The sequence below is a fragment of the Pollachius pollachius genome (assembly GCF_949987615.1).
Source record: "Pollachius pollachius genome assembly, chromosome: 19".
Classification (NCBI taxonomy): domain Eukaryota; kingdom Metazoa; phylum Chordata; class Actinopteri; order Gadiformes; family Gadidae; genus Pollachius; species Pollachius pollachius.
In genome coordinates this window covers 2790896-2810238 of record NC_136952.1, presented here as the reverse complement: position 1 = coordinate 2810238, position 19343 = coordinate 2790896, and the positions used below count along the sequence as shown (strand labels likewise).

Here is a 19343-nt window from a genome sequence, read left to right as displayed (position 1 = left end):
GTTCGTTTCGTGACGGCTCGAGGGGGCAAACCTGAAGCCGCGAGAAGCTTCAGAGGGGTACGTGGTGACGGACGCTGCGGGGGAGGGCACGAGGTGTGGCCGGGGTGTCGCTCAGACCCTGGGCCCTCGCGCCATCCGTGTCCACCCGGGTGACTTCGGCGCTCGTGACTGATGCCCTTGTGGGCTCACCTTGCTGGGAGAGACGCGCGAAGAGAACAGCGCGGGAGAACCTCGGCCCTCGTGCTGGAACTAACGGATGACCGTGGGTCAAACCTGCCGTGCGTGTGTGTGTGTGTGTGTGTGTGTGTGTGTGTGTGTGTGTGTGTGTGTGTGTGTGTGTGTGTGTGTGTGTGTGTGTGTGTGTGTGTGTGTGTGTGTTTGTGCGTGCGCCAGCGTCCTCTCCGGGCAGGTCAGTGCACCACCGACCACATGTGGACATGGTGCTCGAGGCGCGCTTCTGTTTTGGTTTAATAATCTAAATATGACGTGTCGTTAATTCGGTTTAATGCAGGAGATGCTGAGCTGTGGCAACCTCGCTGAACGTGATGCTATCGGGCCCCTCGGGAGCCGCGGCGTAAACCATCCTCACAGTCAGACCCGTTAGGAGGACGCGTTTCACTTCTTACTTTAATCATCTCTAACGGAACATAATCTGTTAGTGACCCCTCAGCACAGCGGACGTTTAGTCGGTTGGATTTTTAATCTGTTTCTGTTTGCTTCCTTCATTTAAATTCGGCTGATGGTCCAGATCTCCATTACATTTAAATGTTATTATTGTTTGAGGGATACTGTAAAAAACTATATTTTAACTATAGTTAATGAATCAAAAATCTACTTAACGAAATGATCTTCATCTAAAGTTCTCAACGTTAGAAAATCAATCAATTATTTATCGATCGTAATCCATGTTTAAAAAAAAGGATCGTAGAGAAACAACAATTCTATTTAATGGAGAATTTGGATGAATGAAGGACTAAAGGTGTGCTTATTCACTGTTAAATAATGATTATTAATTAAGCTTAGCCTATTTAATATAACTGTGAATCGATCCAATTATTTAATCCGAAATCTTGAGGCATACAAATGACTTGTTCGGTTAGACAATGAACAATGTTAGAGTCATTACTGTGGACTCATAACTATACAATAAAACCGGTTATAGACTCGCTTCTCTAAAATAATTCATATGGGTCGACATCCATGGCATAAAAAACATTTGACATGTTTTTAAATTTGCAAAGACCATGAATTATCCAAAAGTCGATCAGAATATTTTGTGTTTCACTTATGAATTAGAAACAGTAAATATAATAGAAGTGTTAAGTTGGCTGAACACTTTGCAGGCCCGCGTCCGCGTCCGCGTCTTAATTGGCGTTCTAATAAAAGCGTGTCTCTTAATTGGTGGTTCTAATAAAAGCGTGTGCGGGAGACATTGGGACGGGGGTTGGCTCCACGCGTAAGCCTGTCGACCTATCAGACCTGACCTCCCTCTTAGACACGCCCCCAAACATCGCCGACCCCCTCCTGGATGTAAACAGCGCAGGTTCATACCCGGGCTGTCTCCCACCAGCACGTCCGAACCGACACTCAATCAATCACTAGACATTCAGCTCCAAACGCTCGTGCGTAAAGAGACGCTACGCCCAGTATGTAAAGGACCCTCGTGCGTAAAGACACGTTTTTCCAGAGCTCCCCTGGTTCTCCCGTGCGGTTGAAGGTTTGATTCCTGGGGGTCCGCGTCGTTGATTCAGGAGGATAAAGTTGGCCATCGTCTCGCGGGGCTGCAGATCTTCCAGCGCACGCGATCCTCCCGAGCGTGTCGCGAACGGAACGGGACCCGCGCGGACCACACATGACCCCGCGCCCCGGCCGCGAGCGGAGCCTCAGATGGGCGGCAGAGGCGCCAGCCTGTACCTCAGCATGTTGAACGGGACGGACGCTCCGACCTTCGGAAAGGACTCCGACTTCAGCCTCCACTTGCACCGCGGCGGGAAGGATCTAGCCGACTTCAAGATGGGTATCCAGGACGCGCGCTTCTACTACCCGGACACGGTGCCCAGCGGCCAGGACTCGCTCGCGCTGCCGTACCATCCGGACCCGAGCGGTGGGGGGGGTTTCGGCGGGCAGCAGGGGCGGCTGTACCCCCAGAGCCTCGCGGGCGGCGGCTGTCCGTTCGGCGGGGTGCGCTCGCCCTCGAGTTATATCCCAGCGAGCACCGACGGGTTCTCGAGCGCCGGTAAAGACGTGTACCCCCCCTCGCCGGAGACGTACCCCGCCTTTCAGCATGGCTACCCCCGCGCGCCCCTGTACCCGGTGCCTGGGCTACAGGTGTGCGGGAAGACCCACGCGCTCCTCAATAACTATCCGCTCTGGGCCAAGTTCCACAAGTTCCAGAACGAGATGATCATCACCAAGCAGGGCCGGTAAGAGGCCTTAAGATATAAGATATAAAAAGCCTTAACCATGTATGCTCCCATTAGTTCTAGTAAGTAAATTAAGTAAGTGTGATAAGTTCTTTAAGATACCGCTCCACATGTCCGTGATGAACCCTCTGTTGACTACTGAACATTAACCCTTACTATTTAGATTAGCTCTGTATTCAATGAATACACGCTGTGAGTGACAAACAAACAAGAACGAAAGGGGGTTAGACAGTCCAATACTCGGGTACAGTACGAGGTCTGAGGCGGTTTCTCTAGAGCAGAACATAGTAACTGAAGAACTCCGTACTGATCCCCTCTCAGGGGCCCTGAAGAGCCTGTCACAATGGGGCCCGACGGGGGGGGGGGGGGGGGGGGCTTCATGAGTCCTTGCCGCCTGCGTCCTAAATGCTCGCTGACCGATCAAAAGCGCGTCGACGCGTCTTTCAGGCGCTTCTAGGCGCGTCTCTTATATGAAGACCACACGGCGAGCTGTGGAATAGGATGTGGATGTTTACATTACAGCCCACTACTTTCCACACGGCTCAGGCACCAATCAGGTTTAAAACCTTTACTACAATGGATTTAAATATTACACCTGAACGCTTTTAAAGAGTTAAGGTTAGTTACAGTTAGACGTATTATCTATATATTTATTAGCGAAAGTCCTGATAGTCCAAACGGCACAAATGGCGCAAAAGCTCCGACTCAGAAGGGGATAGAATAGGCCCGAACGCTTACAGGAGGCGGGCCGGTTTCCAACTTGTTTAATTAATTAGGACGGTAGATATAATCATCCAGGGCAATTATCTGGTGTTCTCCCGAGTCGCTTGGCAAATTTATAAAGGCAGACTTTGAATGGAAGTGAGTAAGTTGTGAGTGAGTACGTGTTTGTTTGTGTTGGTGTGGGTGTATATATTTGACTATTTAAGTATCAATGTGCATTCTGAAGGTGTGTGTGCGTGAGCGGTAAGGTGAGTGTGTGCGCTTGTGTGTGTGTGTGTTCGTGCATGCATGCATGTGGGTGTCTGTTTATGTGTATGCATAAGCATGACTGCACAGGTGTGTGTGTGTGTGTGTGTGTGTGTGTGTGTGTGTGTGTGTGTGTGTTGTGTAGGTGTATCTGTGCTTGTTTGTTTGTTCTGGTGTTTGTGTGTGTGTGTGTGTGTGTGTGTGTGTGTTTGTGTGGTCTGTGGTTGTGTGTGTGTGTGTGTGTGTGTTTGTATGTGTGTATGCATGCTTGTGTAGGTGTGTACATGCATTTGTAGGTGTGTGTGTGTTTGTGCATGCATGCATGTGGATGTCTGTTTATGTGTATGCATAAGCATGTGTGTGTGTGTGTGTGTGTGTGTGTGTGTGTGTGTGTGTAGGTGTATCTGTGCTTGTTTGTTTGTTTTGGTGTTTGTGTTTGTGTGTGTGTGTGTGTGTGTGTGTGTGTGTGTGTGTGTTTGTGTGGTAGTGTGTGTGGTTGTGTGTCTGTGTTCAAACAGTGGTGCAAATTGGCTCATGGCTTTATACAATCTAGACTAACTTGAATTCAGGTCATTCAAGGTCACTTAATATAAGTCTATCTTATAAACTACCGTTAAGATAATTAAAACAGTCTTGGCAGGGAGCTCAACAGGTTTCTGTAGTGATAACTTCACAACATACAGGAAAATGACAAATAAGCAGAAGGTTTTTTAAGAATCACCACATCCTAATTAGAGGCGGGCTCAACTCTTTTTAAAACCACTAACATCATCTAAACTCTGACATCGTCTCTCCTCTTATCGAAAACAGACCGTCTGCGAAACGCCACATAACAAACAAAATCTAATCTCCATCTGATGTCCTGTTCTCATATCAGACGTGTTGCTTTATATCAGACTTAATACTGAAGTTACATTTATTCACCACTCGTGTTGAATCCTCTCTAAAGATAAGAGAGATGGTGGAGAAAGATCTGGAGCCTTTCAATCCAGGCCAGAAGGCAGGCAGGCAGGCAGGCAGGCAGGCAGGCAGAGAGAGAGAGAGAGAGAGAGAGAGAGAGAGAGAGAGAGAGAGAGAGAGAGAGAGAGAGAGAGAGAGAGAGAGAGAGAGAGAGAGAGAGAGAGAGAGAGAGAGAGAGAGAGAGAGAGAGAGAGAGAGAGAGAGAGAGAGAGAGAGAGAGAGAGAGAGAGAGAGAGAGTAGACTGGTCAAAAGCTCCAGAATTTTAGATGGCCGTGCGGTGGAGGGCAGCTATACCTGCACCTTTGATGTCCAGACATGGATTTCTTACTTTCTTGTAACTTTCTTCAGCCTTTGCTGGCGTGGAGAGAATGAACCGTGTGAAGGTTCCCCGGCCGCCTGCTTCTGGGGCTTTGAAACCCTCGCCCTCCGAGGCCTGCAGCAAGATGCTGAAATGCCCTTTTCAAGTTCTCCCCCTGAACTTCTTACTGCCATATAATCAGAGCTGCTCTGTGTGTCTGTGTGTGTGTGTGTGTGTGTGTGTGTGTGTGTGTGTGTGAGTGCGTGCGTGCGCGTGTGTGTGTGCATTAATTAATTATAACAATTTAATTATTGAATCTGTTTTTCGAAGTAAGAAATCACCTTCTCTGTTCATGTACATATATCAGGAGGAATGAATTATTAAACAATAGGCTGTGTTCTGTTGACATACTTTACATGTTTCATAACATCCACCGTTTAACCTCATTTTAACCTCTGTATTTAACCACTCGTTTAGGACATCTGGGATATATAAAGAAAGAAACATTTGAAGGCTTTAGAGAACTAGTGTAAAGCTTCACCACGTCGTGGCGGAGGCCCCTTCAGTCTGAGATCGGCTGCTTCTCCGGTCCAGTGCGTGAGGGATTCAGACCAGACTCTTCTGAGTCAAGAAACTGAGCTGCTTTGTTTCCGCCAAAACCCCCGATAATAGTATTTACAAAGTGAGTTTATATGTTCTTACTGACAAAATACCCTGAACGAGATAAAATATAATTATAATGTAATTAGATATTGCAGATGCTCATGAACCAGGCTGGTGTGAGTCTAACTGGGAGTGTTGGAGGGGGGCTGCGGTTCGAACGCGACCATAGTGGTTGTCTCAAAACTGAAACTCTGAGTCAAAGCGACTCTTTGCCACTATTGCATGAAAACTTTTTTTTTTGTCTGGTTGTGTTGCAAATCGCTTAAGTTTAAAACAATATCAAATGGTATGTCCATTTATGTAATCAGATAATTTTACCCTATTTAGGTTTTATTTATTATTATACAATCTGAAACAAATACAGGTACAAAACCTGTTAAACAACAATGATTTGATCGCAGTAAAATAAAAATAAAGGAACATGCGGATAAGTAATATTACGATTAACATAAAATGTATTATTCAACAGAAATTTTCAACTCATTGCTTGATTCACAATGTGTTTGTTGACTAAATGTTCCCTATATATTTAAGATCAGATCAATACTTATTTGGAGTGGCAAGACATAATCTTGATATTTATAGATCTAATCTCTATCTCCTTTTCTCTCACTTTCCCTCCCTTGCATGGTAAAGCAGAAGTGGGATTATTTCAAGGTTTTGTATGTGCAGCATGCTACTTCCTGTTCAGCTGTTTATTGTGTGTCGCTCTGCAGATAAAAACACTGCTAGGAGCTTCAGAGATAGCTACACTAATGCTTCCGCTTAGATTTGAGGCTGATCCTGTCCCGTTGTTCGCGGCTGGTGGTGGCTCATTGGATGTAAACGTCTCTAGAGTACCACAGGTGTTTGGTTTGGTTGACTCAGTGGAGAGTAGGTTATATCGGGCTGATATTCATCATGTGACATCCACATATGAGATCTATTATCAGACAGCCTGGAACCAAACTTACACAATCATCCGAGGGGTTAAGCGATGCAGCAGATAACTAACCCTAACCCTGACTAGTAGACAGGTCCTAAACCAATAACCTGGCCAGGGGCCAATGAATGATTCAGAAACAGGATCAGAACATCATGCCTGTGTACCCCTAAAGCTACACCATCAGAAACAGATTGTACCCCTAAAGCTACACCAGCGGAGACAGATTGAACCCCTAGAGCTACACCAGCAGAGACAGATTGAACCCCTAAACCTACATCAGCAAAAACAGATGGAGCCGCAGCTGTTCAGCACAGCCACTAAGACGCCCTGAAAGACCTTCTCCCCCTAACACCTGCCAACTCCCCTTCACCTCTTCCTTCTCCACCAGCTCCACCTCCTCCTTCTCTTCCACTGACTCCTCCTCCACCCCCACTATCGTCACCTCCTCCAGCACCAGCTCCGCCACCACCTCCTCCACCTCTCTTTCCATCCATCGTCCTCTATCCTTATTTATCCATCCCCTCTGTCTCGTCCACCTGGGCCTCCTTTGATATTTTAAATGTCTCCAATCGTTAATCGTTCTTGTCTGAGAGGGCCCAATACTCCCACAGCTGGTCTGAGAGGGCCCAATACTCCCCATACTGGTCTAAGGGGGGGCCAATACTCCCACAGAAGGTCTGAGGGGGCCCAATACTCCCCATACTGGTCTAAGGGGGGCCAATACTCCCACAGAAGGTCTGAGGGGGCCCAATACTCCCCATACTGGTCTAAGGGGGGCCAATACTCCCACAGAAGGTCTGAGAGGGCCCAATACTCCCCATACTGGTCTAAGGGGGGGCCAATACTCCCACAGAAGGTCTGAGAGGGCCCAACACTCCCCATACTGGTCTAGGGGGGGGCAATACTCCCACAGCTGGTCTGAGAGGGTCCAATACTCCTCAAACTGACTGTGTCAGCGTGGGTTGGTTCTTCCCCGCTGCACGAGCAGAATGCCCACAGGCTCTTTAACACGCACCCCCCCCCAACCCAACGGGGGCTGCTAGGTTTCCCCTCTTTCCCCCACTGAGGGAATTTCCTGTAAAGGGCTGTTTTTCAATAAGACAATATCATGGGGGGGGGGGGGGAGAAATGATACCTCTCATATTGTGTGGGAGACGGTGATGGAACACTTTTGGTTTCCTTTTGGGTCTGACGGCTGATGTGGAAACAGCTCAGAGGCGGGGGATCACAGGCAGAGCAGATACCCTCCAGCCTGGGTATCTTGGATGGTAGGACCCCCCAGTCCTATCATCCTGACAGTCTGGTGGGACTGGGAGGCCATCATTTGCCCAAGCGGGCCAGGGTACGTCCGGACATTGGAACCCAGAACCCGTTCAGAAACGAGAATCTACTACATTTACATTTACATTTAGGGCATTTAGCAGACGCTTTTATCCAAAGCGACTTACAATAAGTACATTTGTCATAAGAAGGGAAACAATATATCGCTGTCAGCATAGTAAAGACGTTCATAGAGCCAAGTGCAAGTACGAACAATCACTAGGCTAACCCATTCCCCGTGTACAGCAATGCTAGCAACTACTGCAGATGTTACACAATTAAGTACCATGAATAAGTGCAATATAGATTAAGTGCGTACAATACCAAGAATCGAATTGTGACCCCAGGAATGGAAAAGGAAACAAACATCTGGTAGATTCTATCTGGTAGATAACCAGATAGAAAGACTCCGCCCCTGGACCGCTGATCACGGCGATATCGGTAAATAAGTATTGAAGGCTTTCTTGGGTGGGGAGTCTCACAGACACAGTGAGGACAGGGAACTGTTTGCAGGACACCTCTGTACAGGTGAAAGTGACTCTGGGTGAGGGGGGGGAGGCAGGCTACACCTTAATGCCTTTGATATGTGCAATAAAATTGTTAGCCGCTGTCTCACTGTGCAACGCTCGCAGTGTGTCTACAACATCGTCCTCCTGGCTGAACTTATAAATATAAAAACGGATGAATATGTTAGCACAAACACCTGAGTGTGGGTGTGTGGGCCTTTGAGAGGGCATGTGTGTGTTGGTTAATGTGTGTGTGGGTCTGTGTGTACATGTATGATGTGTTTATGTGTGCGTGTATGTGTTTATGTGTGTGTGTGTGTGTGTGTGTTAATGTGTGTGTGTGTGTGTTAATGTGTGCTTATGTGTGTATGTGTCTGTGTGTGTGTGTGTGTGTGTGTTGCTCGTGTGTGTGCCTACTGTGTACGAGGTACGATGTATGATGTGTATGATTGGGCGGAGGAGTGTCTTAACGCTGGGCCCTACTGCCCCACCCCTGACCCTCCTGCTGGGCCCCTGGGAGCCCTGCACCCCCGGTCACCCCGTCTCGGTAACGGCCCTCGTGGTCAAAATCAGTTCAGCTGAGCTGCGCCCATCAGCCGCCGTGCCTCAGATATAAATATTTTATTAACAGCTACATTAAATGCTTGCGCTCTCTCTCTCTCTCACTCTCTCTCACGCTCACTCGCTCTCGCTCTCTCTCTCTCTCGCTCTCTCTCTCTCTCGCTCTCTCCCTCGCTCTCACTCTCTCTCTCTCTCTCGCTCACACTCTCGCTCCCACTCTCTCTCTGCGGTGCTACGTAGAATGAGATGTTTATGGTCCATGGAGATGTGTGGAAAGGTGTTTCCTTACTCTTGGACATTGATGCTGAGCTACATGAAAATATCATTCTATAAAGCTACTGTGCCCTCTATGTCTTAAAGTAGGCAAATCAAATATACGGCACAACACTTTATTTCATGAGGAGCTTATCTTAATATGTCCAATGATAGCGTAGAGTTCTCTAACGTTGGATAATCACACGTGATAAACGGATGATTAATTTAACCAATTACCAGGAAAATTAATATCTAAAACTGGTGGAAAAAGATCAGATTTTTGACATTTTCAATGATTGTTATGATGATCGAGGTCTGATACTATTTTAGCAAACATGTCCGTACCAAGCAGCTGAACGTACGAGCATAGTACAAAAGTTTTGATGCCTCGCAACCTATCAAAACTTTTGTGTATCAGAACCTTTGTGTCTCAGAACCTTTGTGTATCAAAACCTTTGTGTATCAGAATCTCTATCAGAACCTTTGTGTATCAGAACTGACGTGCTGTGTGTTGCTGCAGGAGGATGTTCCCCTTCCTGAGCTTCAACCTCAGCGTGCTGGACCCCTCGGCCCACTACAACGTCTACGTGGACGTGGTTCTGGCCGACCAGCACCACTGGAGGTACCAGGGAGGCAAATGGGTCCAGTGCGGCAAAGCAGAAGGCAACATGCCCGGTATGCAGCACACCACAGCCCCTCAAAGTCCAGCATTTCAATGCGAGACGTTTGTGTTTTTTAACGGTTCTTTGAAAATGTTCTCGATATTCGTAAAATGTCCATTGAACTCATCCATTTAAAAGAAAAGAAACACGTTTACAATTTACATATTTTGCCAAAAATGTAAATTGTCATGTGCTTCTATACATTTTCATTATGTGTCATCAGTACCGTCACTTTCAAAAAATATCCATGTCATTAAAAATTTAAAAGTTTTAAAAGTTGGACAATGGAGGAGGCAGCACTTTTAAAATCAAAGTTAAGTCCCCTGCGAAGTGAACCGTACACCATAACCCTGAATGCTCATATCCCATAAGTTCTCCTCAAACCAGACTAAAGTGGAGAGGCATGCTTCTTGATTCAAGAAACAACCCTTCAGTCATCCGCCTACGTGACAAAACAACTATGTTGTGGGTTGAACCGGAAGATAACGTTCGATAAAACATTAACCCCAGATGGAATAATCGTGGGTGTTGTGTATCTTTGTGGTAAACGACAGAGGCTGTCTCTGTGTTCGATTATTCCTTGACTGTTTTTAGTGGTACATGTGGAAACACACCTTTAGCGAATTTAACAAAATTCTGCATTCATGTGGGTGCATAATCACATTCTCGGGTAAACGGTTCTCTGCCACCTGAAGTATCCTCTATCAAGCAGTTCAAAACAAACATATTGTTTATTTATTTTGCCCCTACATAAACAGATACAACAATATTTAAATATAATCAATATAAATAAATTCATATTTTCTATTGACAAAGTGTGTGTATTTTACATTTTTCACTCTGCGATCAATGAATGATTAATTCACATAAAGTATAATTATTATTACTGCAGTGCTGAATGAGTATCTACCCTCCTGCCAGACAGAGCTGCGTTCATCCCAGCTCTGACCAGCCTTGATGTGTCAACAGGAAACAGGATGTACATGCATCCAGATTCCCCCAACACCGGAGCCCATTGGATGAGGCAGGAAGTGTCGTTTGGCAAGCTGAAGCTCACCAACAATAAGGGCGGGACTAACAACACGGCACAGGTGATTCACCCTTTCAACTGCTCTGCGCTTCCTTCCAGAACATTCTCCTGCCCGTTTCATCCTCTGAACATTATGGAAGAGTCACGTAGTAGTTACGGTTTTTGGTATAATTTTAGCAATTCTATTTCTGACCTATTTTTCTCCTTGTTTATTATCATTACACATTTATTGGATTTTTGACCTGACCAGAATTTTCACAATTATTGTAATTTCGTGTTACAAGTTTTTTAATATTATATTTATATTATATGTCATTTCATATTTAGAACAACTTTCAATTGAGTAATATATTAATGAAAATAATCTGGGAGTGGTAAATACACTACACGTTATAAAACAAATATGTATATGTAATTTAATTTGAAAAAGAATGGGAACCATAGTTCATGGTTAAGAAACACAGTTGAGAATTAAGAACAGTTAAAAACATGTTAAGAACACGTTAAGAAACACAAAGCTAGCTAAATTCAGACAGAACATTACACAATAACACGTTAAGCAACCAGAAATGTTTTTTTTACATAATTCATGCATGTCATAATTATATGCTATATAAATATAATTATAACCCTATATATATATATATTGATATATATCTGATATATCTATAGATATAAATCTGTCCATATCAATAACATCCATCCTTACCCTCGTGTTCCCCTTAAAGTGTTGGGAACGTTACTTTAAAAAAGTAATTAGTTATAGTTACTCACTGCTTGTTTCAAAAAGTAACTGAGTTAGTAACCGAATTACTCTATAATAAAAGTAACTAGCTACCAGGGATAGTAACTATTTGCGTTACTGTAAAAAAAGAAAGTTGCTATATGTCAAAGAATTTGGATTTTTCTGAGCAGTTTTCACTTGGCCTTAATGTGTTAAATGGTTGAACTGCCCATTCAAGGCCCATATATACTTCCAACTGAATTTTAATTTGCTTGGTTGCAAAGGCTGTGGAACATCTGCCGAATACTACAGAAAATGCCAACTTTTCATCGGATCGCTCCGGACTCGCCATTTCTGCTGCTTCATCGTATGTTTTGTGTGTGCGTGCGCGTGTGTGTGTGGCGCGCGTGTCCTGTCCCGTGTGTAAAAAAACTGGCTCCGATTGGCTACCATGAAACATGACTCTGCCTTCGCCAATCATAATCACTTATCTCGTTGTTAACCCACCCAGTCTCTTCACAAGCAGTTTGTGTTTGGAGCCAGGGGTGCGTTCGGATTACGCAGTTCATTCAATCAATTCATAGTAACGCACCGCGTTTAACGTACAGTAACGGTAACGGCGTTGTAACGACGGAAACAGTAATTAGCTAGATTACCCCGTTACTGAAAAAATAACGGCGTTACCTAACGCCGTTCTTTTAAACGGCGTTATTACAAACACTGTCCCCTTGTGACCGTTCCACCTCCTGCTCGCTCCTCCACCTCCTCCTGCTCACTCCTGCTCCTGCTCCGTCTCAAGATGATCGTGCTGCAGTCACTCCACAAGTACCAGCCCCGGCTCCACGTGATGGAGGTGAAGGAGGACGGCTCAGAGGACCCCTTCCTGAGCTCCAAGACCCAGACCTTCGTGTTCCCTGAGAGCCAGTTCATCGCCGTCACGGCCTATCAGAACGCAGACGTGAGTCCCCCCCTCCGCCTCTCTCCACAATGACTTACGCTGTTACCATGGAGCGTAATTTAGTTAGTTAAGTTGACAATGATAATTATAACGAGGTCATCATTATTGTTGATATTCATCGACTTTTAAGTTATTATAATCACGATATATATATGAAACTACACACGGCCCTAGATTACATATTCAACATATTTGGTGCATAATTGATCATTTATAATTTATACGTTTATTATGTTTTTTAATGCAGCGTGTGTGTGTGTGTGTGTGTGTGTGTGTGTGTTTGGTTAAATTAATTTGTGTTAATTTGTGTTTTGTCAACATTATTATTCAGCATTATTCGTTATTGAGCCCAAATTCTCAAAAGACAGCTGATTTTAAATTGAAGAAACACCACACCCACAACGACAACAACCTCCAGGGAAGAGGTCCAGATGAACAGAGCCCGTTGATTCCCTCACTGTGGCCTTTGGGTCCTCACACACACAGGTGCATAATAGATGTGTGTGGGGACGTCTAAATGCAGCAGAGGGGACAGGGGGTGTACAGCGTGCTGACGGAGGTCATGTTACCTCACTTGACTCCCAGCGCCGGCCGGATGAGGCGTAGAGTAGCCCCAACACCTGTTGAAAAATATTGTTTCACACCAACACACACGCGCACTAAAACACCAAAGCACACACGCCACCATTTTGATTTGATATTTGTGGATCGCCCCCCCGAGAACAGAAGGTTGAGATGACATAATTAGTATCAGCCATATTATACGTATATATATATCTTCACAAATCCCTCACTTCTCTCTCTCTCTCTCTCTGTATATATATGTATATATATATATATATATATATATATATATATATATATATATATATAGTTTAGTTTATTTGTTTGTAGTTTCGTGGACAGTCCCTTTTGATTAACTGTGCTGGAAATTAGCCAAATAGGCCAAAGCTGCTCCTTTTACTGTACAGTTAATCAAAGGGGACAGTCCACGAAACTATAAACAAATAAAATAAACTATATATATAATATATATATATATTAAGAATGTTTTAAGGTGTGCTGTAAAAGTGGAGTATGAATGTATACTCCACTTTTACAGCACTTATACTGTGTGTGTGTATATATATATATATATATATATATATATATATATATATATATATATATATATATATATATATATATATATATATATATATATATATATATATATACATAACAATATTTATTATTCATTATCTTTTATTTATTTATGTATACAACTATTTATATATCTTTATATATTTAAATAAAGATATCTATAACCCTCTTTCTCTATATATGTACACATATATTTTATGTATATACCGTACATATATAAAATAAAATATACTGTAGAATTTTTTTTGTTCATTAATATTTATTTAAATATATAGACGTCTATATTTATATTAGGTTCATATTTATATCTATGTTTATCCCCCTCCCCAGATCACCCAGCTTAAGATAGACAACAACCCGTTCGCCAAAGGATTCCGTGACAACTACGATACGTGAGTACAGCGGAAAACACGCCTCGAGCTAGCCCTGTGGTCCTCTCAGAGCAATGAGCTCACCCTGCGGCTTTACCCGCTCCGTGTCGGCGCTGCCGCAGTCCACCAGGCTTCGCCTGGCTGCGTTACGGACGGCGACAGCTGTGCTAATAAGCGGGCCGCGCTTCGGTGAGGCTCTGCGCTCGGCGCGAAGAAGCCACGAGCTGGGGGACTACTGGATGCTCGCTACATCGGTCTGAGGTTGGCAACAGGAAATAACACCTTCTTCTTCCTCTTCCTCTTCTCACACGCTCTGCACCCCTCTCCTCCGCCCTCTTCCTCCCCCCCCCCCTCCCCCCTCCTCCCCCCGCTCTCACCCCCCGCCCAGGCCCTACGCCCCCCTGGACAGCGAGCGCCTCACCCCCTCCCCCCTCGGCGAGAGCCAGCAGCTGCTGCCCGGGACCTGCTACCCCCAGGCCTACCTCTCGGACCAGTACATGAGCCCCCTGCCCCAGGGCCGCCTCTACGGCCGCGAGCCCCTCGGCATGGGCCAGCAGCCCAAGGACCCCTCCCCCGGCCCGGGCCCCCACGGCCGGACCTGGTACCTGTCCCCCCAGCAGAACATGGGCCCCGGCCGCCTGGACTTCTCCTCCTACGAGACGGACCTCTCCGGCAACGGCTTCTATAAGTCCTTCCCCCTGCAGACGCCGACCCACCACCACCACCACCACCCGGCGCTGGGCTACTACCCCGACCACGCCTTCGCCTCCCCGGGCGTGGCCGTCTCCGGGGGCTCCCCGGGGGGTTGGTCCGCCGGCCGGCCCTCCCCGCAGTACCTCAGCCCCCACAGTAAGCCCCCCCCCAGCCTGGGCTGGTTCCGGCCCGTGTCCTCCTCCTCCTCCTCCTCCTCCTCCGCCTCCTCTAACTCCTCCTCCTCCACGTCGCCCGGCGGCACCCGGCTGCCCCCCTCGGGCCCCGCCCTCCTGGAGCCCCTCTCCCGGGGGCCCGGCCCTCAGGAGAAGGCCAAGGAGGGGGGCGGAGGGGGGCTGCCGGGCGAGGACCCCTGGCTGGAGCCCCACTCGGTGAAGTCAGTGGACTCGGCCGACTCGGGGCTGTTCGAGGGGGGCGGGGCCGAGAGCAAGAAGAGGCGGGTCTCGCCGTACGCGTCCAGCACGGAGAACTCGCCGTCCATGCGCGGCGGCGGCGGCGGCGGCGGCGGAGAGGTCTGCGAGAAGGACGGCTGCAGCGACGCCGGGTACTTCGGCTTCTACTCCCACTGAAGGCCGGGACCGCATCACGACGCCGTCAGCCCCGCGACGCCAACGCCAGCCCCTGGACGCACGCAGGGTCGACCCCGGAGAGACACACACAGGGACCTCTGAGACACACACAGGAGCCTCTGAGACACACACAGGGACCTCTGAGACACACACAGGGACCTCTGAGACACACACAGGGACCTCTGAGACACACACAGGGACCTCTGAGACACACACAGGGACCTCTGAGACAGTCACGGTCGACTCCCAGGATGCAGCAAGCCGCTTGATGGTCTCGTCAAGCAAATCTTCAGACACATCTTCACCTCCGAGACATCAGTGGTCCCCTCCGAGACAAAAACAGTCCCCTCCAAGACAAACAAAGTCCCCACCAAGGCAAACACAGTCGCCTCCGAGACATCAGTGGTCCCCTCCGAGACAAAAACAGTCCCCTCCAAGACAAACAAAGTCCCCACCAAGGCAAACACAGTCGCCTCCGAGACATCAGTGGTCCCCTCCGAGACAAAAACAGACCCCTCCAAGACAAACAAAGTCCCCACCAAGGCAAACACAGTCACCTCCAAGACATCAGTGGTCCCCTCTGAGACAAACACAGTCAGCTCAGAGACTTCACTGGTCACGTCCGAGACAAACACAGCCCCCTCCGAGACAAACACAGGCCCCTCCGACACAAACACAGGCCCCTCAGAGACAAACACAGGCCCCTCAGAGACAAACACAGTCCCCTCAGAGACAAACACAGTCCCCTCAGAGACAAACACAGTCCCCTCAGAGACAAACACAGCCCCCTCCGAGACAAACACAGTCCCCTCCGAGACACAGATGCCCTTAAAGTGTAATTCCGGGGAAAATTGAACCCAGGGTCTTTTTCGGCATGAAAACCCATAAAATAAGCCCTCCAGGCATATTTTTCCGTTGATAATCAAGTATAGAGCTTGCCCAAAGTTGCCAGAGCAATTTAACTTCCATGTTATTGGCTAGGGGCCCCGCGAACGCTTCCAAATCTGCATTTCTTAAACACCAATATTGCTCAAAATAGCACCAAACCTCTGCAGTAGCATGATTAGTTGTTAAGAAATGCCGACTTGGAAGCGTTCGCAGTGCCCCTAGCCAATAACATGGAAGTAATTTGGGCTGTTACATTGCTCTGGGCAACTTTGGGCAAGCTCTATACTCGATCATTAACGAAAAAAAGTGTCTGGAGGGCTTATTTTGTGGGTTCCCATGCCGAATTCCTTTGCCGGAATTACACTTTAAGTCCCTCCCACCTCCTCTTCAGTTAATTAAGTAGTAAATCTTCTGCCAGGGTGGGCCCAATTTCTAAATCTCTCTGCGTGTTTAGTGAGGTCGCATCAAGGGGCCGTTTATCCGACGACAGAATGTCCAAAGTGTGGTAATGGAAATTGGCCGCTCAACTGATTCGAAAGCGCGGGACTTCATGCGAGGTGACACTCCCGAGCTGTGAGGGTCCGGGGAGGTTAGCGTCAGGGCTGATGGTGAACCTCCGGCCCCGCCAACACCTGACAGACATGCAGGAGAAACATCTGCACACCTGCTAGCTGACGGGCCCCTGCAGGGATGTTTATATGTATCACTGTCTCTTCAGCTCTCCCTGTCTCTCTCTCTCTCTCTCTCTCTCTCTCTCGCTCTCGCTCTCTCCTCCTTTTCTCTTGGGTTATCTCTGTCTCTTCACCGACCAGCCACACAGACACGTTCATCCGTTTGGCTACGGAGGTGCTATTTATGAAGCTCGGCGGTACAGCCGGATCTAAAGGCAATAAAGTCCACAAGGAGCTCAAGCTTCCTCATTCAAAGTGTCATTCCTCATTAACAAAAGTAACAAAGAATTAGATGCTTCAATTCCCAAAGGCAGCGTACAGAGACATTCTAACTTAGCCTCCTATTCGATCAAATATACTCGGGTTTCGAACGTGACCGTAGCTTTGTTTGTGGTTCTGTTCCTTTTGTTCCTGTTGTGTCCCCCGTCCTAAATCCCCTCTGCGTCCGTGGGTGAGGCCCTGTCTCAGGCCCCCTCAGCCTCATCTCAGCCTCCTCTCGGGCCTCCTCCAGCCTCCTCTCAAGCCTCCTCAGCTCCGTCTAGCCCTTGTCTAGCGCTCACCCTGCATCTGCGTCTATTTGAGTCCACGCCTGTCTGGACACGTGGGACCAGGTGCGAACGGGGGGTCACGCGGCGTGGTTTAGTGTGGGCAAGTAGACAGGCGACCGGGCACTGACGCGCTGTCACGCCGGTCGCAAAGGGAACCTAAGGTGATCAGACACTCGCTCGAGTCTCAGGTCTCTCACGTAACACGGTGGTTTGACAGAATCCTTTTGTTCCCAGCCGGGGGGGGGCACCTCGACCAATAGCCCGGCCAGACACAATCAGGCGCTTCACACCTCCTCCACACCTCCAACCCTTCACCCCTCCTCAGCTCGGCGGCGGAGTGAGGTGACACCGACGGCCTCTGTTCGACAGCGCTCAGCGAGAGACTCAGTTTAGTTTGGCGGTGACCGTTTTTTGGTTCCCAGCTTCCCGTGGCCCTAAAGGACAGAGCAGGTCAAGGGTTTCACACAAGACGGGGGTTAACATCGAAGCAGTTTATCACCGATGCACAATAACCGAGTCTTCGTCAAACAATATAAATTCAACGGAATCAGTGATTCAGGAACAAATTGTTGTCTACCCCCACATACAGTACGTGCATGCATGCACGTGCACACACCCACAATCAAAGAGGAGCAGCCATCTTACCGGAAATATGCACTGAATGCTGAAGCTGCCAATATTGATGCCGAGATCTCCTTTGTAAATTGTAAAAGTGTAAACATTTAAAAGAAAATGTGAAATGCCAGCAAATAATCGCTCGATAGTATTTGCCTTACGATGGTTTTTTTTGGAGGATGATGATGATGATGATGATGGCGCACATCAGACATTTTGTAACCTCCTACTTTCTGTGGAGCGTTAGACGCACCATGTGACTGAGGAGAGCTTCAGTGATTGGTCAGCTGAGCCGCTGGACTCTGAGGACCGGGTCGGATGACCGTTGGTTCGAGTAGACTCAGGTCACATGACCCTCGGGGCTGAGCACGCTCAGGTCACATGACCCACGGTGCTGAGCACACTCAGGTCACATGACCCACGGTTCGAGCAGGCTGAGGTCACATGATCCGCAGTTCATCTCATCAGGACACCTGACCTGAAGGGTTCTCCTGGCCTGAGGTTAACAGAACTGTCGCAATATACTGGCGTTAAAAAGTTGAATTGAACTTTTCTTCAAAGTGGAAACAACCGTCCAGCAACGTTTAGGGAAGGGTTTCAATGTTCTTAAACTCCCTGAATTTATGTACAGAAGAATGCAATATTATGTATCTGTGGCACAATCAAGTGTCAAACTATAGTTATGTCTTATGCAGGACTTGAGGAAATGTTCGATTTTTATTTTTTAAATCTGCAAGGACAACCCAAAATGGTGATTAATATATGATTAGCTAAAATGTACAGTAGACAATTCTTGTCAATGTTATTTTAAGTGCAATTAAGAGAAATGGCATTTGGTATATATTTCAGGAGGGCGTTACAAAATCCTTTGATAATCAACCGCTTCCTGAAAGTGTAAATGTTTTGGATAAATGTTGTGTTACATGGTTTGTCATGAAGTAGACCGTCCGTGAACCGGACGCAGAGCTTACGTCCACGAACAGTAGAATGCCTTTAGACGCCTCAGGACCGCCCCCTGGTGGAGATCAATGCTATTACAATCAGCGGTGCGATCATTTAAATTCTCGCCGGACAATCGCCATTACAAATCAAATTCCCGTTTATGTATCCCAATCCTTTAAAAGTGTATTTCTCTTATGTTTTCCAGATTTTTGTCATGGACAATACTGCGAAAAATATACTAACAGTATTTTCTTACAATCCTGTAGGCCTGTCTGTTTGGTCGAGAGGGATTGGAATCAGGGTCATGATGTGGAAACAGGGTCATGATGTGGAATCAGGGTCATGATTGTGGGATCAGGGTTATGATTATAGGCCAGGTCTGTTTTTTCTATTTCTCTGACATCCTGGTCTTGGATATTTTAGTTGCGAGTTTTTAATTCTCGCAAACTAAGAATTCTGGAAACAAATAAAATAGCACGTGTCAAATTCAAAAAGATATGTTTGAAAGGGAAATCATTTATTTATTAAAAGTGTCAAACTTGTGTATTGTACGGTTGTTTTTTTATTAATAAATTAAACTTAATTGCAAACCTCAAACTGGTCTAATGCTTTTTGTTTTGTTTAATTCAA

At 46.8% G+C, this 19343-nt stretch overlaps 1 protein-coding gene across 1 annotated transcript; it reads left to right on the top strand.

Moving 5' to 3' along the window:
- The first annotated feature begins 1564 nt into the window (after positions 1-1564).
- On the top strand, positions 1565-19271 carry tbx21 (T-box transcription factor 21). Its single transcript, XM_079756691.1, has 6 exons — positions 1565-2423; positions 9402-9556; positions 10513-10634; positions 12097-12255; positions 13729-13790; positions 14158-19271. Exons 1-6 carry the CDS (start codon positions 1888-1890, stop codon positions 15047-15049), a joined length of 1926 nt encoding a protein of 641 aa, XP_079612817.1. The 5' UTR covers positions 1565-1887; the 3' UTR covers positions 15050-19271.
- The last annotated feature ends 72 nt before the right edge of the window (positions 19272-19343 follow it).